The sequence below is a fragment of the Geotrypetes seraphini genome, chromosome 8 (genome assembly GCF_902459505.1).
Source record: "Geotrypetes seraphini chromosome 8, aGeoSer1.1, whole genome shotgun sequence".
Lineage (NCBI taxonomy): Eukaryota > Metazoa > Chordata > Amphibia > Gymnophiona > Dermophiidae > Geotrypetes > Geotrypetes seraphini.
The window spans coordinates 99,183,799-99,205,688 of record NC_047091.1 but is presented as its reverse complement, the minus strand read 5'-3'; the positions used below and the strand labels follow the sequence as shown (position 1 = coordinate 99,205,688).

At 41.9% G+C, this 21,890-nt stretch overlaps 1 protein-coding gene across 6 annotated transcripts in view; it reads right to left on the bottom strand.

Annotated features, from left to right (window-relative positions):
* The window catches only part of MAST3 (microtubule associated serine/threonine kinase 3), a 254,908-nt gene that overhangs the window by 112,416 nt on the left and 120,602 nt on the right, over positions 1-21,890 (bottom strand). For 5 of the 6 annotated variants that reach the window (XM_033954928.1, XM_033954927.1, XM_033954930.1 and 2 more), the window contains 6 exons: positions 17,218-17,306; positions 12,387-12,459; positions 12,119-12,139; positions 4,800-4,878; positions 1,915-2,075; positions 550-625 (listed from right to left, as the gene is read on the bottom strand). In XM_033954928.1, coding sequence (XP_033810819.1) covers positions 550-625; positions 1,915-2,075; positions 4,800-4,878; positions 12,119-12,139; positions 12,387-12,459; positions 17,218-17,306 — 499 coding nt within the window. Of the gene's footprint in view, positions 1-549; positions 626-1,914; positions 2,076-4,799; positions 4,879-12,118; positions 12,140-12,386; positions 12,460-16,250; positions 16,366-17,217; positions 17,307-21,890 lie in introns of those variants that run through there. The other variant, XM_033954932.1, reaches the window with a different exon arrangement.

Sequence of the window (21,890 nt, the reverse complement as noted above, 5' to 3'; positions counted from 1 at the left end):
AATCATAATATATGTGCTTCTCATTCTCCCCTCTCCCCCAGTTGCTATTGAATCCCCTACCTCTCCCTTTGAAGGCTTTCCTAATAAGAGAAGAGTAGGCCCAGCTGAATTTTGTCTCTAGACTGGTAATGTAGTTTGTTCCTTACTGAAGGCATAATTTTGAAGCATTATTATGATGAATTACATATTTGTTATTTATAATGTAAACTACTTTCAGCTGAGCTTTAAGAAGAGTCTATAAATATAATACTACATTTCAGATTTCCTAGTACTCTCATAAACATTTATTCTTGTCAACTGATTGGGAAACATTTTTTTTTCCATTCGCCCAGTGGAAGGGTCAGACCACAGATGCAACTCACTAGGGTCAGAGAAGAGAAAGGGTAGAGGTGAAAAGAGGAGCCGACCTGCAGAATATTCCTCAGATAGCTCTAGGGATCGTGAAAGCACCTCTGTGCAATTAAGCTGTGCCCTTGTAACACAGTCTTTCTGGTGCTAAGAACTTCAGAGATAAGTTGGGCTGCTTGCCTCCTCTACCACATGCCTTACCTTGGGGAATCGCTCTTTGTAGATGTGATTCATCATAACAATTTCGTTATCAAAAGTTCCTGAGGTTCGTCCAGGACTGGAGAGTGAGCAGATTAAAAAGAGAGAGAGAGAGTGACAAAACATTAACGTTTCATTGCATTCATGCCAGTGGTTTGGACACACTGTGCATCCTTGACCCTTTTATGAAATTACTGGGGGAAGTATGCCATATGTATAAGATGGAAAGATTTCTTGCAGTACAGAGGGGGCATTTTAAAAGGTTTCAGGAGGTGTGGAGGCCATTAATTGAATATTATAATGATTAAGGTTTATTCTTTTTCCTTAGGGGATAATTTGTAGAAATGGGGGGTGGGGGGATAGGATAATCTAATTAAATAGCGGTATATTTCAACTGATTAGAAACATGGTATATATGTATGACTAGAAAAGGAAAGGGGGTAAAATTATTGGAAATATGTTGTTATGAAATATTAGGGGATATATGTAATATGATGAGATATATTTGTTGTGCATTAATGTATATAATAAAATGAAAAAAGAGTTTGAGGAAGAAAGGGTGGGGGGAGGGATAGGTTAATGTATGATTAATTGTATTATGGAAGAGGGATGTCTAAGTATGTATATGTTTGGATAGATTATTTTATTGATATGGGAAGGGATGGGAGGTGGGTGGGGGGGAATTAAAACATGTATAATAATATTGTTTAAGAATGTCAAGTGAGTTATGTGAATTAATTGTAATAATATTGTACACTTGTTGAGAGAAATAAAAAGGAATAAAGATAAAAAAAAAAAAAAAATTACTGGGGGAAGGAAGGACCCTTTGGGATCCAGAAAGATGTGGCAGTCAGCAGAACTTCAATGCCTGTGTGGTGAATGCAAAACCAGAGCAGAAGCTACACTGGACAAGCGTTCATTTTTTGTTGAACTGCATAAATGGCAACTACCTACAGACAAGCTAGATGTAAAAATTTTCCCCATCTAGCCAGTGTGTAATTTCAGGAAAAAATCTGCAACTTTTTATTTTCTCCTTTACTGTGGTGGAGGGGGGGAAAGAAACAAAACAAAACCACCACCCTTAAATAGCAAACCCCCTCACACTCATACAGCTCCTGACCAATTTGGTGGATTTCAAGTAATAATGTTATTAGTTTCTGGCTATATGAAGAGATTATGGCCAAAAAAAAAAGAGAATTAAAGAAATTCACCTAAACTGAAAAACCACCTCTTCCTCCAGTTTCTCCTATGACTTAGCTAGGTCAAACAATAAGAATGTGTGCAAATGTTGCAGAAAGGACCAGGAGCTAATCCCTTAATAAACAGATATTCCTTTATGCAACAATCCCTTGCTGCATTCCTACCCACCTGAGACTCCGAGATCGTGGGCGCAAGCAAGGTGAGTGTCGGCCTCCCTCCTCATCCGTGATGTTCTCTGTGCCACAGAAGTGTTCGGACAGGAAGTGAAGCTCGTCTGGTGTGGGCTGATAGGGTAGTTGGTGCAGCCGCTCCTGGGAGGATGAGGAGGACTGCAAAGTAGGGGGGGGGGGGTTTTAGAGAGCGAGAAAGAGAGAGAGAGAAAAAAAACGTGAGGAGGAGAGATGCAAGCCACAGAGCTCACCTGGAAGGATTCCACATTATCCTGAGGGGGGGGGGGGGACAGCAAAATATGGAACTATTCACCTATCCTGAACCCCAAGCTTCTTTTAGAAAAGGATAATTGAGGGAAGGGGTTCCTCTTAGAAAAGTAGGAGAAAAACTCAAAAATGTTTTTGAGGCACTGTTTTCCAAACCAGACACGCAATCTCTCTTGATGTTGGCTGGCTTGCTTTACAAATATGGAGATGAGAAATGAACTAACATTCAAATCACTTATTTGCTGGACCCTTGCCCTTCAAAGCTGTTGAAGGAACTTTTTTTGTTTTAAACAGAAATGTTTACTGAAACTCAAGAGTAATATAACAGGTAAATTAAAGCTTGCTACACATAAAGAGCAATAGCATGTTGAAGGAACTTTCAGATAAAGCCCCAGAGATTTTAAGGAATATCATTAATGGTTTATCAGAAAAAAGCTTCACCATTCTGTTACCCCATTTGCTATAGAAATGTGGTCCTGATATAGCTCTTACAACCCTGGTTGGAAGAGTGGTTAAAAATGTATAAATAAATAGCAAATATCCTTTTGTAGCTACAAATTTAGAGTGGGTCATAATCTTCAGTATCAATTTTTTTTAAAATTTTTGAGGTCAATGATATTTTGGTACATCATCAGACAGGCCTTCCACCCTGGTCCTAGTACAGGAACAGTAATGACTGCTCACTAGTTTATGTTGCTAATTTTGCTCCATATGTTGGCTTTCAATTCAGTTGACCATTCAAGTACTCTTGAAGAGATACTGGGCTGCAGACATTACATTACATTAGTGATTTCTATTCCGCCAATACCTTGCGGTTCAAGGCGGATTACAAAAGAAGTTATCTGGCCATTTCCAGTTGCTTCAGAGAATTGGGATGAGTCTAGCGGTGTTAAGTTTGTTTTCAAGGATTTCTTGAATAGGATGATTTTTATTTCTTTGCTGAACGATTTGTAGTCTGGAGTCGTTATCAGTAAATTGGAGAGCTGGTAGTCTAGTTTTGCTGCTTGTGTGGTTGTATTACAGATGACCAACAACTACATCCTCATTTACTTATGTAAACAGAACATTTTAAAGAAGATCTTCTAATATACCCCAGTATTTCTTCTTCATTTTAACGAACATTCATCATCTTGTCCATTTTTTCTCCTTTTCTTTTCATTTGCTTATTATGGGATGTGGCCCCAACATACTTCTTGCATTCTGCTTGGCTGAGGGGCATCTCCTTGAAACAGCCTAGCGAAACGTGGTTCCATGTCAGAGTCCCGTTCAAGCAATTTAAGTTCACAAAACTATTTCAAGGTTGACACAATTTGCCATTACCTGATATATGTATTACAGATGAGTCATTTGAAGGTCTAATCTCTAATACCTGAAGCCATTGGAGGGCCTCATCTGTCTAATCACAAGGTATCGTTTTGAGCCAAGAATCCCCATTTATTAGGTTTTTGGGAAACTACAAAGTTCTTCACTATCCCTTCTTCTGTTTAATTTATGCAGGGAGGCAGTTTCATGCATTGGCTTTTTAAACAGATTAAACGTATGCAGATATTATTTAAAACATTCTTGTAATTTGTATAAAATAGAGATCATGGCAATTGGGTAGAAGGGAAGAGGTGCCTTGCCATGATAAGTTTGATATAGGCATGACTGTGGTTTCTTTAACAGAAAACTGCAAAAGATTTACGTATCTCTGTGGATTCAAAAGGGAAATTTGGAACATTAGGGGGGTGATTTGCAATATCTTTTTTTCAAAGTTATATATGTTAAGAGGTTATACTCATTTTAAACTCTCAGACATGTCCCACCAAGGCTATTGTAACAATCAATGCACATTTTAAGCCACCTGGAGTTTATGTATTATTTAAACTGGATTTGGGTCAACCAGACCTGTCTTGTGTGCTACTTTGCTTTCCGTTACACTACAGTAGTCACAAATTAAGATTTTGATTGGCATATCCAGTCTTCCCATCCTTGTTATCTACAGTCCCTTCCTCTCCCTTAGAGAACCTATGTATTTATTCCAAGCTTTACAGCCTTTCAGATTACAGAGATGCAGTGGCCCTTTATATCTATAATGACAGCTGGGTTGTACTCATTTATATATCTTTGCTCTAATCAAAAATATATGCCACCTGTTCCTACATTTAAGTCTATTAAGAAGAGTTACAATAAGAGCTCAAATTTTCCCTGTAGCAGCCCCTGAATTGTGGAAAAATTACCAAAAGGTGACTGTTGAATGTTCGTTTTCCCCTTAGATGCTGCTGCTTAAACATTCAGGTTTGAAGTTTTGTTTGGAACAATTTAAATGCCCCACATTATTTCTGTCCATCTTAGGTAATGTTTATATAATATATTTTGCTACTTGTGTCCATTTAGCTGATTGCATATTATTGTGCATCTCTTTGGGTATTCTCCTATTAAGGCCAGCCCAGGAAGAAGGTATAGAAATCTTTTAAATAAAGAAAACATGAAAGAAGAATAAGCCAGTATTACCTATCCTTTAGAGAAAAATGTTACATTAAAGAGAGATCTGCTTTTTTCTGTGTATGTACCAGAAGACAGAGAGTGGGCTGACTCTTTAGATTAGAAAAATAAAATCTAAAAGCCCAAAGTTACCGAAAGTGTGGAGCTGGGTGTGTTTGTTCCATAGCCAGAGGATGGCAAGGAGGCCAGTGACCATCTCCGGCCATCAGCCCTAAAAAAAACAAAAAAAACAGACCACATCATCATAGATTCCCAAGCATCCTGTGCCCACCCTCAACATGCACAGAGAAGAGCATGAATGTGTTCCAAAAATTCCTTTTTTTCTTTTTTAAATATGCAGCCTTACCAGATAGAAAGGTCCCGATTCTGTATAAAGCGCGCTAAAGTTAGGCAGCGGCATGCATGCTACCACTGCCTAACTGACCAATCAGCACATGTTTTCTGAAAAAATTAGATGCGCCATGTTAAAGGTGAAGGTCTCATGCCTATGGAGGTGCATAGTGATCCATACAGATACGTAAGGAAGGCGGAGGCATGGTTTGCTCCGGAAGTTGCCTTAAGCGTCCGTACACATTGTTATATGTCTCTGTAGGTACGAGACTGGCTCTTTAAATGTAGGTCTTTAAAATGCTGGCCTACATTTAAGGTGCTTGTACAAAACTATAGGACCGATTCTACAACGCGTACCTAATAGTTGATTGATAACCACGCGGCTGCACGCCTACAATATAGGCGCACTAAGGCAAGGTTTGTAGAATCAGGGCCAAAGGTTCTCCTCTCTTATTCCCATTTCAATGCCAGCTATAATGCATGGCTTCCCAAACTTGACCTGGAGACCTGACCCCCCCCAACCCCTTCCAGTCTGTTGGTTTTTAGGATCTCTACAATAAATAGAAATAAAGCTACTTAACATATATTGGGTCTCCAATGTATGTAAGTTGATCTTATGGATATTCATTGTGGACATCCTGAGTACCTTGACTGGCTGCAGGGTCCAGAGAACAGGTTTTGGAACCACACTCCCTTCGTAATGAGCCTCGTGTTGAGAAAGGCAGCGATAGGATTAATCTGTGCCATTAAACTGAAGAATCCAGGGTATTCAAAAACTCTGGAAATGCATTCATTTCCTTCTAGTTGGTAAGGCAAGAGAGGCATGGGCGTAGCGTCAATAGTACACAGCAGTACGCATTCACCACCAACTTGAAGAGCCATTTCAAAAGTCGTTTTCTCAGCTACATGACAGCAGAAAATTCTGTACCACCAATTTACACAGTCCCCCTCCCCCCCATATGACCCTGGAAATAGAGTACACAAAGCAGAGAGAAAGGCACAAAATAGGAATCTAACACAGAAAGAGAAAGAGAGAGACACCCACAAATAAGAACAGGAGAAAAAGACGGACAGCCATGGTTTCTTTGGCACCAAACAATGCTGCTTCTGCAGGACATTTGTTGAACTTTAACAGGTTTTTGATTCAGAACATTTCATTCCCCTCCTCTCTCTCCTTTAGTTCAGCTTCTAATCAAAACTAGGTCAGAGCTAGAATCATCTCAATTCATAGGCCTGCAATTTTAAAACGGGGAATGCACCTGATTTTGAAACTGCTGCCCTTGCCCCATGTTGCACCAGTGCTAAGTAAGCCTACAATTCTGCCTATTGAATAAAAACTAAAAATAGGCCAATTCAGAATGACAGCTTGAATCAAGGTTCAAGGTTACATTTAACTTCCTAAAGCAAATGGTGTACATTACAGTAAAATTCAGCAAAGGAATTAGAAATACAACACAGGGACAGGTTTTCCAAGTCTACTCTAGGCTCTAGGGTCTGCAGCAATCCACCTATAGCATTAACTATATCAAAATGGCTTTGAAACAAATTAGAGATTGACACAGGGACAAAGTTTCCCTGTCTCCGCGGGGACTCATTTTCACCTCCCGTCAAGTTCTTTTCTTTTCCCATTCCTACAAGCTCTGTCCTCATCTGCACAAGCTTCAAACCCTTTAAAATCATAAGTGTTCGAAGCTTGGGCGGTTAAGGCAAAGATTACAGGAATGGGGACAGGGACAGCAACAAAACTCGAGGGGATGGGACGGTGAAATTGAGTTCCTGCAGGGACGGGGACAAATTTATCCCCATATCATTCTCTAAACCAAATCTCTTACACTTACTTGGTCAATAATCTCAACAGCTTGCATATCATTGTTGGAACAGTGCTACTTTACAGCCACAAAATCAAGGCCAGCCAAACAAAAGCAACAGTAAAGGATTATAGATACCTTCTATAGTCAGATTACAGTTAACAACACAATTAAGCTACTTCTAACAATAGAGGTAACAATATACAGGTACTTCCAACAACAGAGGCAATTAAACAGCACACCTATGACTGCCTGCAAGAAGACTGTGACAGGTACAACTTGGAAGATCTTGCCATTGTGATTGATAGATGAGGAATGAAACCTCTAGGAAGCTTCAAGTTGCCCAAGTCAACAGGTAAACAGCAAACAGGGATATTTTTATCAGCGCTAAGATCCGAATTTGTAGCATGAGACAGACCACCCAAAACTATTCAGCCTAATTTCTCCTTCCTTAGCATCATCACCAGACCAGTCTAGAATCTGTTGGATTTAACAAAGCAGTTCCCAGTATGGGGTGGACTCCAAAATCCCTGGCTAAATACTATAACTCTAAGGGCAGAATATGCTTATGCTTTAATATGGAGTCTAAAATAACCTGCAAATGCAAAAAGAATGAAACTGGAAGCTGTTCTTTAAACACAACTCTGAGAACTAAACATCTCTGGTAGGAGAGTTGTCAAACCTTAGGGGAAACCCCCCCCCCCCCCTCAGTAGAAAAACAGGGTGAGGAGGTATTTCCACTAAATCAATCAAAATATCAACCCAAAATAAAGCAAAAAATTCTGGTATGGTTTCAAAAATCCAAATTCAAAAGATTAATACAATAAATTAGTGTCTACTACTATATCACTGAACATTTATAAATATAAACATAAAAGAAAGGATTGCATCAAAAGACAAAAGTGAGAGCGACAGTAAAAAGGTCACATGACTTTGTAAGGGAGAAGATTTTTCCTTATGCACTGTGTACAGAACTAACATTAGTGTGTGGGTATTGGATGCTGTCATTCTACATCAAAACTGCAAGATCAATTCAGATAAGTTGTCTCTGTTGCCTTTACAGAATCTTTTTATTTACAGTATAATCTCGTTATAACAGACTCGCTTATAACAGATGAGGTCCACTGGTCCCAGCCGAGCGCCATTATAAACATACAGAAAATCATTGGATATAGCGGACTCGCATATAACAGACTTTTGGATATAACAGACAAACAATTTGGTCCCCAGAGCCACTTTTAGCTGTAGTTTCATTCGGCTATAATGGACATGCAGGGTCCGCCTACAAGGCACGTGGCATGCCAGTGATATAGCATCAAAATGCAGCCCAGAAAAGAATGACAGAGTATTTTTCTTTCCAGTACAGTGTTTTGATTTGCAATGATTTTGTACCATACCAATGTTTTGCTGAGTTTTGCTCTTGATGTTGCTGATATGGCTGTTGTTCATTGATTGTACAAGTTGCCCTAAATAAAGTTTTTAAAAAATGCAACTTTGGATATAACAGACTCTGGATATAATGGACCGTTTTTCCAGGTCCCTTGAAGTCCATTATAACGAGATTATACTGTATTGGGATTCTGATTTTTAATTTACATATTTAAAATTCATAAAAAACATATGCTGTCTTAGAGGGGTTGGTACATTAATGTTAGGTCCAACCACAATTTAAGGAAGATAATGTTTTTCTAAGTGTGAAATCCCATGACTTTTACAGTTCCTCTCATTTTTGTCTTCTGATGCCACCCTTTCACATACGTATTTATAATCATAAATATTCAGCAATATACTGTAGTAGTGGACAATAATTTATTATATTAATCATTTGAATCTGGATTTCTGAAATTACATCAGCATTTTTTCCACCTTATTTTGAGCTGATATTAAGAACAAGAAATAATACCAATTTTCTTTACTTGAGCCTTCCAGAGCAGTCCAGACACTTGGGTTTGTGCCATCCTATCAGCCATCTCCACTTGCTGGTAGGATGGCACAAACCCAAGCATCTGTACTTGAGAGCTACACAGGAAAAGGGCTGTCGGGAATCCCACAGGAATCCCCCCCCCCCAGTCTGTGGAGATCCCATGGGGATCGCCTCCAGACTTGTGGGGATGGAAGTAGTTCCTCTGGGACTCCCGTGGGAGTGTATCGGCCAGCTTCCTTGTCCTTAATTCTCTCTTGCTCTCTTTAATAGGCCTCTGGAAGTTGTTCCTACATGCTGCTGGCGGCTGACCTGGGCACTTCCCCTCTGACGTGTTTCTGGGTCAATAACCAGCAGCATGTGGGAACCATTGCCAGTGACCTGTTGAAGAGAAACACCTTTGAGAAGCAATGCTGGGTGAATGGATTGGGAGGGGGGAGAGTAGAACTGTTGGGACATAGGGGGGGTGGGGGGTGGTAAGAAGCCAAAGCTGGTAGGCTGATAGATGGAAAGGGATGGGGCCCAGTGGTGGCCAGCAGTTGCTGTGATGACAGGCTTTGATGATGATGATGATAGAGTCTGTCTCGTACTGTCCTCAACCTAATGTTCTAATTTGTGATTAGAATAGGAGGAAGGTGTAGAGTGTGCCCCGCACATTTCTAGTTCCTATAGTGGAAAAGAGGGTAGGAGCTCTGAGCTCTGGCTCCCATGTTTCTAAGGCTCACAGAGTTAATAGCAGCTTAAAGTGAGGAGGAGCTTCTTTAAGGAGGGCCTGGTTGTGAATAAATAAAAGATTTTTAAAAAGACAGGTGGTCTTCACTTGGACCCTTTATCTGATGGAAGGTTCACTTCCTCAACAGCCACTTGCATGTGAGTGGTGCCTATTTTTGAGGGGTTTATGTGACTGGCAGATGAAAATTAAGGAAAAACTTTTTGATGGGATTGCAATGGATTCTCCTAATCTCTTTCTTTTGGTTGATTGAGGTTGCTGGGAACATTTTAATGTGCATGTGTGGCGGACCCTGCACCAGACCTCTCTTACCCATTCATGTTCCTGTCTCCCCCATTAATAAAGTGAGCACAGAGAGAGGATAGGTGTATGAAGACCATAATGGCAGAGTCTTCCTCCCTCCAGCTGTCTGTCACTTTGTGCGGAATAAACATTGAGGACTCCTAAGACTTCGCTGCATCTCAAGTTAAATTATATACATCTTTGCCAGTAAGGAAAGAATGAGACACCTCTTTGATAAGAGGTTTATCCCTGCTCCATATGGATAGATGTAACCTGAAATTTCCTGTTAAAGCTTGCTATAGTGCATTCTTTGTGCTGGAGGGAGCTTAATTCTGGAGTTCATAGAATGTAATGTGTGGGAAGCAAAATGTTACTTCAATTCTCCTTAACCATTTGTGTATAGTTCCTGAACTGCTACCTAAGGATGAGAGGGGTACATACAAGATGCTGAGAGTTGGTAAAATTAGACATACAGATTTTGTAAGTCTGCTCATGCAAAAAGAATCTGTAGCAATTCTTACTTTGAAAAATTTTGTAAGATAGTTGGAGACAAATAAGAACATAAGAATTGCTGCTGCTGGGTCAGACCAGTGGTCCATCGTGCCCAGCAGTCTGCTCACGCGGCGGTCCCCAGGTCAAAGACCTGTGCCCTAACTGAGACCAGCCCTACCTGCGTTCGTTCCGGTTCAGCAGGAACTTGTCCAACCTTGTCTTGAATCCCTGGAGCGTGTTTTCCCTTATAACAGACTCCGGGAGAGCATTCCAGTTCTCCACCACTCTCTGGGTGAAGAAGAACTTCCTTACGTTGATACGGAATCTATCCCCTTTTAACTTCAGAGAGTGCCCTCTCATTCTCTCTACCTTGGAGAGGGTGAACAACCTGTCTTTATCTACTAAGTCTAATCCCTTCATTATCTTGAATTTTCGATCATGTCTCCTCTCAGTCTCCTCTTTTCAAGGGAGAACAGGCCCAGCTTCTCTAATCTCTCACTGTACGGCAACTCCTCCAACCCCTTAACCATTTTAGTCGCTCTTCTCTGGACCCTTTCGAGTAGTACCATGTCCTTCTTCATGTATGGCGACCAGTGCCGGACACAGTATTCCAGGTGAGGGTGTACCATAGCCCGGTACAGCGGCATGATAACCCTCTCGGATTTGTTCGTGATCCCCTTCTTAATCATTCCTAGCATTCTGTTCACCCTTTTCGCTGCCGCTGCACATTGTGCAGATGGCTTCATTGACTTGTCGATCAGTGCTCCCAGGTGGCTGCAAAGTTTTGATGGGAGAAAATTTCCATACAGAAAGGAACAAGTACGAAAATAGCCCATCTCATCATTAGAAACTTTGCAAATGCAACATCATTGGGATTATGATCTTAATAGCATTATGGAGAATGAGAAGGTTGTGATCATCTGGGATGTTCCTATTCCAACTGATAAAAGCTCCTTGTAAGAGACCAAGAAAATGCACCTGTTTTTCCTTTCCCTGCTGCGATACTAACAAGGCAGAGGCAATGAAAAAGAGACCTTCAGATTAACATGAATCCTGGTCCTTAGCATAGAAGCACTGGCCACTCAGACCCCCACAGCTTCCCCGCCTCCCGGGGCACCTGTCGGGTCCGCTTGTTCCATTCCTCCTTCCTCAAGCAGGCTTCATGTAACTGCGCCCTCCTGCTCCTAGGCCTTCCTGGTTACTACCAGTGTGTCTTGCCTCAGCCCCTTGTGTGTTTGCTTTAGGCCTCCTTTTCCTCCATCTCCTCTCTCCGCCCTCGCCCTGCCAGAAGCCGACAGATAAAGTGCTGCACAACTTCCGCTTGATAATTCCGATAAAATTAACTGCTTCAACTTCAGCCCCAACAGGGACATGGTGATTTCCAGCAGTGATGACAATTCTAGCGTCCTTTATGGCTGTCAGGAAGACAAGCCAAAGAGAACATTATATACAGTGTGGACCTCATGAGATACACTTATGCTGCTAAAACAGTAGTGTAAAGTGCCAACAAAATTGACGGTAAGAGTCTGCTGGGCAATGGACATAACCCACAGGTTCTCGATTGGTCTGGCAAGGACACTAAGAAGTTGAAATATGTTCACCAGTAACAAGGGTAACTTAAGCTTTCTGCTTAACTGCAAAGATGAAAGAACCGTTTGCTTTCATGTGCACAGGGCCTTCCAATATGCAACTTACCAACACTGAAAGAGGAAACAGCTGTTGAGGGGGAGACACAAACTGGCAGTAGCAGTGCAGCACTGCAATGGAGAACAGTAACAAACTTTTTTATCATATGCACCACAAAGGAAGCAACTCCTTCATGAATGAATTACCCTCCCCCACATTAGGTCAGTCTTGCTCAGGTAAACATTTGCTCTATAATTATTACCTGTCAGTCCGAGGGCCGTGGCTATTGGGACAGGGAAAGAAAAACAGAAGTAGAATTAAGAGGAGAACACAGTTTAGAATGAAGGATATTACTGCTCCGATTCTGAATATTGTACACTGTTTAAAACACTACGCTGTCCCAAAACAATTAGGTAATTTTCAAAAGATTTTACTTTGATCGTTAAGCAATTATCCAGTACAAATCGGGGCTGAAAAATTTTCCCTCCTCCCTCTGTGTGCTAAAGTACGGTGGAAAGATTTACACCTACCTGCGCGCGAAGGGAAAACTGATGGAGGCACTGGCTGAGAAATTTCGTGGACTGTCCAAAGGGCTGCTTCCAGCTTTGGAACAAACCCAAAAATAGGAGACAGAAAAAGATATTTCCATTTTTAACATAAATTTGTTTATTGAGCAAATGAGCATAACATCATCACAGTAAAAAAACAAAAACTAAACACCAAAAACATGCCAGAGCAATAACAAACTCTTTCAAAACTACTTTGCAAACATTACAAACATATTCATTTCAGTAATTTCATTCCTAATGAGAGTTTATTAGATATCACCCACTGAAATCTCAATGGAGTGTGTTTCTGTATTTGAGGGAGGTGAGGAATAAGCAAATATCTGTGTACATATCGGATGGCACAATACTGTACTTCAGTTATGTACACACCATTGACCTATGTGCATAGGAGAAGAATCATGCAGTTGGTCCACATTTAGTTGGAGGTGTGAGCACTGGTGACTAGGTGGGGGTGTGCAGGTGGGTAATAAAAGGAAACCCCCCCTATGAATGTATATAGGTCTCAGAGAAGAGAGCAGGGATCAATTAAATTCCACCAAATTACAGAGATGAACAAACATATATAAAATGGTATTTATTAACAGATCAAAAAAGCAAATGATAAAAAATTTTTTTTTCCAGAGAAAGGAAAATGGTAAAACCAGAGGACATAATTTGAGGTTGAGGGGTGGTAGATTCAAGAGCAATGTTAGGAAATTCTACTTTACGGAGAGGGTGGTAGATGCCTGGAATGTGCTCCCGAGAGAGGTGGTGGAGAGGAAAACGGTGACTGAGTTCAAAGAAGCGTGGGATGAACACAGAGGATCTAGAATCAGAAAATAATATTGAACTAAGGCCAGTAACTGGGCAGACTTGCACGGTCTGTGTCTGTATATGGCTGTTTGGGGGAGGATGGGCTGGGAGGGTTTAGATGGGATGGAGTAGGTTTTAATGGAGATTTTGGCAGTTGGAACCCAAGCACGGTATCGGGTAGAGCTTTGGATTCTTGCCCAGAAATAGCTAAGAAGAAAAAAATTAAAAAATTTAAATTGAATCAGGTTGGGCAGACTGGATGGACCATTCGGGTCTTTATCTGCCATCATCTACTATGTTACTATATGTTACTATGAAATCAATAAAATAGAAAAAGACTGTCCTGTTCAATTTCATACAGGAAAGATTTGCAGTGCACACAAAAATGTTGCCAAACTTGACACAGATTTGAGTTTTGGCAATAAACGCCTGCCTCAGGGGTCACAAGATCTAGCCAACACTGTGTCCGACTTGTTTGTTAACCCTTGAAGTGACTGCAGATTGTTCTGCCTTTTTGCTCAACACATATCAATTCATTGACAATATTTGACCATGCACAAGTCAGACACAGTCTTGGATAGATCTTGTGACTCCTGAGGAAGGCATTTTATCACTGAAACACAGTCTGTCAAGTCTGGTAACATTTTTTAAAATTTAATTTACAGAATATTTCTCAAGACAATTCTTAATACAGAAAAGGTTCCTTACTGAGGTAAATACAATTCCAATCAATTATTGGAAAATCATCTAGTAGGGAAGCAACAAAAAAAAATATCCACAACACTAAAGAAAATAAGGAAACAAAGGGGGAGATTACAAAAATACTAGTTAGCAGAAGAATTAAACTAGCTTGAAACAGAAGAATTGCGTGAGTGAGAGAGAGAGAGAAGAGCAGAGTGGCCGAGGGCAGGTGGGATGCATGAGAGAGAGAGAGAAGAGCAGAGTGGCCGAGGGCAGGTGGGATGCGTGAGTGAGAGAGAGAGAAGAGCAGAGTGACCGAGGCCAGGTGGGATGCGTGAGAGAGAGAGAGAAGAGCAGAGTGGCCGAGGGCAGGTGGGATGCGTGAGTGAGAGAGAAGAGCAGAGTGGCCGAGAGCAGGTGGGATGCGTGAGTGAGAGAGAAAGAAGAGCAGAGTGGCCGAGGGCAGGTGGGATGCGTGAGAGAGAGAGAAAAGCAGAGTGGCCGAGGGCAGGTGGGATGCGTGAGTGAGAGAGAAGAGCAGAGTGGCCGAGAGCAGGTGGGATGCGTGAGTGAGAGAGAAAGAAGAGCAGAGTGGCCAAGGGCAGGTGGGATGCATGTTTGAGAGAGGGTGGCACAGTGAAGGAAGGTGGGATGTGTGAGAAGGGCAGAGTGGCTGAAGCTAAGTGGGATGTATCAGTGAGAGAGAGAAGGGCAGAGTGGCTGAGGGCAGGTAGGATGTGTGAGTGAGAGAGAAAGAGAGAAGGGCAGGTGGGATGCATGAGTGAGTGAGAAGGGCAGAGCGGTTGAAGGCAAGTGGGATGTTTGAGTGAGAGAGAGAAGGGCAGGTGGGATGCGTGAGTAAATGGGAAGGGCAGAGCGGTTGAAGGCAAGTGGGATGTGTGAGTGAGAGAGAGAAGGGCAAAGTGGCTGATACCAGATTTCATATTTAATTTTCCCAGAGAAAAAAATTAAACTATTGGTCACAAATGGCAATTTTTGTGGAGGTCTGTTCTTATAAATAGGCCCTTTCTAAGTGTCATTGTTCATTTTCACTCAGTTTATAAGAATTAGAGAATGACATGGGGACACGTTTTTCCCTGTCCCCACAGAAACTCATTTTCCCATCCCGTTCCCGTGAGTTCCTTTCCTTTCCTGCAAGCTCGATCTTCATCTGCACAAGCCTCAAACACTTTAAAATCATAAGTGTTCGAGGCTTGTGAGGTTAAGGCAGAGCTTACAGGAATGGGACAGGGGCAGGGACAGCAACAAAACTCACAGGGATGGCATGGGGAAATTGAGTTCCTGCGGGAACGGGGACAAATTTGTCCCTGTGTCATTCTCTAGTAAGAATGACACACCACCTGACAAGGGGCAAGTTTATATGAGACTGAAATATAACAGATCATGCCAAGTATGCCTTGGTCTTTATGCTAATTTCAATGACTTTAATTTGTTATGTATGTTGCTCAGGGGTACTGAGTTGAAAATTTTTCAATCTAGGTGATACCTGGATTGAAGAAACTGGAAAATACTGATGTAGGGTAGGTTTTGCTGAGACACAGAAACCTAACATACGATAACAAGGAAGATTCATCTCATCTGCTCAAATTGGGCTTCATTTTGCCATAAAATATCTGGCTTTTTGTTTCACTTCTGTGTAACTAGGGAACCTCTCTACTTATTAAAGACTCCTTTGAATTCTCTTACTGTAATAATCTCCTCCACCCCCTCTCATACCCTGGGGACGTTGTTTCATATACCTTCTATTCATTGCATAAAGAAATAATTTTCCAACATAACTCCTGCCTACTTGGAGCATCAAGTCTAACATAGTAACAAAGTAGAAGACGGCAGATAAAGACCCGAGTGGTCCATCCAATCTGCCCAACCTGATTCAATTTAAATTTCTTTTATTATTTTCTTCTTAGCTATTTATGGGCAAGAATCCAAAGCTCTACCCGGTACTTTGCTTGGGTTCCAACTGCTGAAGTCTCCGTTAAAGCTCACTCCAGCCCATCTACACCCTCCCAGCCATTGTAGCCCTCCCCAGCCCATCTTCAACCAAAGGCCATATACTGTGCAAGTCTGCCCAGTACTGGCCTTAGTCCTTCAATATTTACTATTATTTTCTGATTCTAGATCCTCTATGTTCATCCTACGCTTCTTTGAACTCTGTCACCGTTTTCCTCTCCACCACCTCTCTCGGGAGCGCATTCCAGGCATCCACCACCCTCTCCGTAAAGTAGAATTTCCTAACATTGCTCTTGAATCTATCACCCTTCAACCTCAAATTATGTCCTCTGGTTTTACCATTTTCCTTTCTCTGGAAAAGATTTTGTTCTTCGTTAATACCTTTCAAGTACCTGAACGTCTGAATCATATCTCCCCTGTCCCTCCTTTCCTCTAGGGGTATACATATTCAGGGCTTCCAGTCTCTCCTCATACGTCTTCTGGCGCAAACCTCCTATCATGAACCTGTCTTCCTCCGAGAACTGCTTGCTTCTTGTAGATAATATTTATATCTCCCGTCTCCCCTCTTGGGTACACATAGTTAAAATCTTGAAGTCTCATCTTACACAGCTTCTTATGAAGACATGTGCTATGTTTTGATAGCCCTTCTCTGGGCCACTGCCAGCTGTCTATAACCTTTCAGGAAGTTTAAAATGCTATGTTTCCCTACTTTTGAAATGTTGCATTAATTGCATGCAGTTTATCATGGAGTTTTTATAATTCCAATGTTAGATTTTAAGACACTCTAGCACTCAAATATTTGAGTGAAAGGGTGGTCTTTTTTTCAGCCTGTTTGCAATCCTCATTCAGGAAGGAAAATTTGCTGCACATCCTAATAAGCTGCTACGCTTACAGTGAGATACAAGACAGTGTCTTTTGTCATAGGACCACTGTGGTGGAATAAATTGCCAGATGTGATTCAACAAAAAGCCAGTTTGTCTGCCTTTCTGAACCTCTGTAAAATCTTGATTATGGCAGATGGCACTTGGGTGGTGGTGTATGGTGAGATTTTGTATTAGGTGCATCTGTTTTGTGCGATTAGTGGGGTTATGGATGGTGTGGCTGCTGTTGTATATCATGGGACTCATTTGCAATTTTTAATGATGTCACAGCATAAATAATACTTGTATTTTAATGGTGCTGTGGAATTTTATTTGTATGTTGTTATTTATGTTGTGAAATTGTGTGTTGTCTTGTGAAATATGTTGAGATTTTGTTGGAGGTGATCAATAAGTCACAATAAATGCATAAATAAAAATCAAACGTGATTGTTAGCAGAGGTAAGGCAGACCATCCACGGATCTCTTACCTGTTGGCACAGACAGGGGTGACAGGGGACGGGAGAGGGTTGGGGAAGGTGTTCCCACCACGAGGCCCTTCCTGTTACTGCTTCGACAGCTGAAAGAGAAAGCACAAAAAAAATATTTTATAAAAACTAGAAATGTTTAAAAAATTTTGTCTACAACCAGGGCCAGCCCAACCACTAAGGGAGGGAGGGGTCAGCACAGACGCATCAGTCAATATGCCAATTTCAGAACATGTGGACCCAGCAGGCTTTGAGCATGCATGGATGTTCAAAGTCCTGTGCCGACTAATGTCTTCCATAGGCATACTGACTGTCATGACAATGCCACTCCAGAAAGGGAAGGGAAACCACCCTACATTGGGGCAGGGAGTAAGGAAAGATATAGATGCTGAAAGCAAGAGGGAGGTGAAGTAAGGAAATGCTGGGTATGAGTGGCTGAAGATTCACTTAGGGCAGGGGTAGGCAATTCCAGTCCTCGAGAGCCAGAGTCAGGTCAGGTTTTCAGGATCTCCACAATAAATATGCATGAGATAGATTGGCATCTCAAGGAGGCAGTGCATGCAAATCCATCTTATACATATTCATGGTGAAGATCCTGAAAACCTGACCTGGCTCCGGCTCTCGAGGACCAGAATTGCCTACCCCTGACTTAGGGTGTCACATATGCTTGGGCTGGCCCTACCTACAAATGTATGTACAGGCAGTCCCCGGTTTAAGAACGCCTGACTTATATCAAACTTGTACTTACAAACTGGGGTTCTGCCTCACACTTCCTGTGTCAAGACGCCCCTTCTTCCTCCCTTCTTGTCCCAACGCGCCCCTCCTCCTCCTTTCCATGTCCCAATGCGCCTCTCATCGTCTTTCCTCCATTATGAGTCTCAAATTCATGCCTCCCGAGGGTGTTTATCTCCTCTGGCTGGCTCTCTCCTCCCACTGGCACTTCTCTTTGTGAAGCTGCAGCCGCTGATTCCACCACAAGGCTCACGGCTGAACCAGAAGCCTTCCCTCTGATGTGAAGGAAGGTTTCCGGGTCAGCTGCGAGCCTCATGCTGGAAACAGCGGCCTTGGCTTTGCAAAGAGAAGTTCCACTGGGAGGAGAGAGCCGGCCAGCAGAGGTAAAAACCCGTGAGAGGCACGAAGGTCAGGCTGCCGGGTTGGCCATGGCTTTGCAAAGAGAAATGTAATGGGAAGAGGGAACTGGCCAGAGGAGGTAAACATCCATGGGAGACACAAATTTGAGATGCAGAATGGAGGGAAAGATGAGGGATGCGTTGGGACACAGAAGGGAGGAGGAGGGTCACATTTGGACAGGAAGGGAGGAAGAAGGGGCTTGTTGGTACAGGAAGGGAGAAGCAGGGTTGCGTTGGGACATTGAAGGAAGGGAGGGAGGGAGCACAAACTTCGGACAAAGGATGGAAGGAAAGAAGGGGGAACATGAACCTGAGACACAGAAGGGAAGGAGGGGAACATGAACTTTGGACATAGGATGGAAGAATTGAGGAAATGAGGGAAAGATGCTGAGGTGGGGAGGGAATAGAAAGGAAGAATTGTTGGATATGGGTGTCTGAGTGAGAGGGAAAGAGAGAGTGCACATGGGGAAATGAAGAAAGAGGTAAATTGTTGGGCATAGGGAGGGAGAAAAATATTGGACATGGTGGTGAGAGTGGCGTGATGCATGTGGAAAGAAAGATGAGAGGGAAAAATATTGCATGTTGTGGTGGAGAGGAAACAATGGGACGGATGAAGAACAAAAGTAAGTGTAAACCTCCTATCTTTTCTTTCTATTTAAACTACAGTACATTGTTTTGAGGACTGTTTCTTTAATGTTTAATGTTTTTATAGACTGTGTACTGTACAGTAGAGAATGACATGGGGACAAATTTTTCCCCATCCCCGCGGAAACTCATTTTCCCTTCCTGTCCTTGCCAGTTCTTTTCCTGTCCCTGCCCCATTCCCACAAGCTCTATCCTCATCTGCACAGGCCTCAAACACTTTAAAACCATAAGTTTTCGAGGCTTGTGTAGTTAAGGCAGAGTTTACAGAACTAAGGCAGGGACAGCGAAAGCGAGAAAACTCACGGGGATGGGATGGTGACAAATCTGTCCCTGTGTCATTCTCCACACAGGATCTGAGTTACATACAAATTCAACTTAAAACAGTTTAAAAAACGGAACTCGTTCTTAACCCGGGGACTTTGTGATTAAATGTTTGATCACCGCAGACAGTGCAACCGTCACATAATCAACACATTATAAAGAAAACACTTTTCCAGCCCCCATGCTAAAATTACCTTCCAAAACTGCCTCACTCTTAGAAAAAAATAGTCCGTCAATCAGAGAAAGAAAATAGTTGGGTTACTCAGGCATTGATGCTCAAAAGTTTGCCATGCTTTAGGCTCTTTTTGCAAGTTAGCTCAGTCTCTGATGCTCAAAACGTTTCGGGAGGGGGAGGGGGGCTTCCATCAATTGCAGTGGCAGCCACCGAGAATCTTTGCAAATGAATTACAAGGAGCTCTTTAGTATTAAAATGTAATCTTATCTACTGTTTTGCCTTTTGTCCTTGTTTTGATCTATTTTTATCATTTAAATTTCTCCAGAGCTCTATAGTTCAACGGTTCCCCCATCTGCATCTATTCCTTTCTCTCCTCTCTTCTACTTTCCAAAGTATTTAGATCAATGCTGTATTATTAAAATGTTTATTTTATTTTTTCTTTTATTTCTACCTTTCACTTCTTTATTTCCCTCCAGGTACTTTAGTTAGATTGTGAGCCTTCGGGACAGTAAGGGAAATTTTTTAAGTACCTGTCTTATTTATAATCTTAATGTAAACTTTCTGTAAACTGCTTAGAACCTAACGGATGTAGCGGTATATAAGAAATAAATTACATTACATTACATTACACAGTAGGGAATGCCCACATCTTACCATGTAAACTTTTCTGGCAGGCTGGAGATGTTTGTAGCTTTGGCAGGAGCTGTTTTTGTGCCTATTAATTATTGTCAATAATTGCTTGTTATGGCCAATTATCTGCTTCTTAAATAATTAAGTTGAATATGCAACTTTAGCCACCATATATAAGGAATAGAGTCTACCCTACAAAAGTGTGTGTGCACGCAACATAAATCACATTTTACCTAACCTAATCTAACAAATGTGTTCTGACACACACATGCACACAAAACATGTATAACAGCTGTGTCCAAATCATACTAAAACTCAAGACTTCCGAACTTGCTGCAGTAAGAGAAGCTTTGGATGTGGTTGGATGTTTTTTTATTTTCTTGGTGTCCTGTTTGCTGCTTACCAGAGCTCCTTGCACTGTGCTGGGCCTGCGTAATAGAGCTCTACCTAACAATCAGCTCTTGTGCACAAATGCTGGGGTAGGAAGCAAAGGATAGGAGTGAAGGGCCACTACTCTGACTGGAGGAGTGTCACGAATGGTGTTCCGCAGGGGTTGGTACTCGGACCGCTGCTGTTCAATGTATTTATAAACAATCTAGAAACAGGGACGAAGTGCGAAGTAATAAAATTCGCAAATGACACCAAACTATTCAGTGGATTTGGGACAAAAGAAGACTGTGAAGACTTACAAAGGGACCTGAACAAATTAGGAGAGTGGGCGACAAGATGGCAGATGAAATTTAATGTAGAGAAATGTAAAGTCTTGCATGTAGCAAACAGAAACCCGAAGTACAGCTATACGATGGGAGGGCTGGTATGGGTGAAAGTACCCTAGAAAAGGACTTGGGGGTAATAGTGGACAAGACAATGAAGCCGTCGGCACAGTGCGCAGCGGCCTCAAAGAAGGTGAATAGAATGCTAGGTATTATCAAGAAAGGTATTACAGCCAGAACAAAAGGGGTTATCCTACCATTGTATCGGGCGATGGTGCGTCCGCATCTGGAGTACTGCGTCCAATATTGGTCGCCGTACCTCAAGAAGGATATGGCGTTACTCGAGAGGGTTCAGAAAAGAGCAACGCGATTGATAAAAAGTATGGAAAACCTTTCATATGCTGAAAGATTAGAGAAACTGGGGCTCTTTTACCTGGCAAAGCGGAGACTTAGAGGGGACATGATAGAAACTTACAAGATCATGAAGGGCATGGAGAAAGTGGAGAGGGACAGATTCTTCAAACTTTCAAAAACTACAAGAACGAGAGGGCATTCGGAAAAATTAAGAGGGGACAGATTCAGAACCAATGCTAGGAGGTTCTTCTTCACCCAGAGGGTGGTGGACACCTGGAATGCGCTTAGGGGTTTGATAGGACAGAGTACTGTATTGGGGTTCAAGAAGGGATTGGATGATTTCCTGAAGGAAAAGGGGATAGAAGGGTATAGATAGAGGATTACTATACAGGTCCTGGACCTGATGGGCCACTGCGTGAGCGGACTGCTGGGCACAATGGACTTCTAGTCTGACACAGCAGAGGCACTGCCTATGTTCTTATGCTAGGCATAGTTTTTCCCCCTTTCACTGTGGTACTCAGTAGAAATAGCGTGCATATAATTTGCATATTATGTGTGCCGATTATCTCTGGAAAAAAGAAATTCGTTCCCAACTCTGTGTTTTCCACTGAGTTATTGGAGCTCTGTGCATCTGGCCCTCAGTTAACCGATTACCCTTACTTATAAAAAAAAAAAAAAAAAAAAAATCAGGAATATAACAATTTTCTA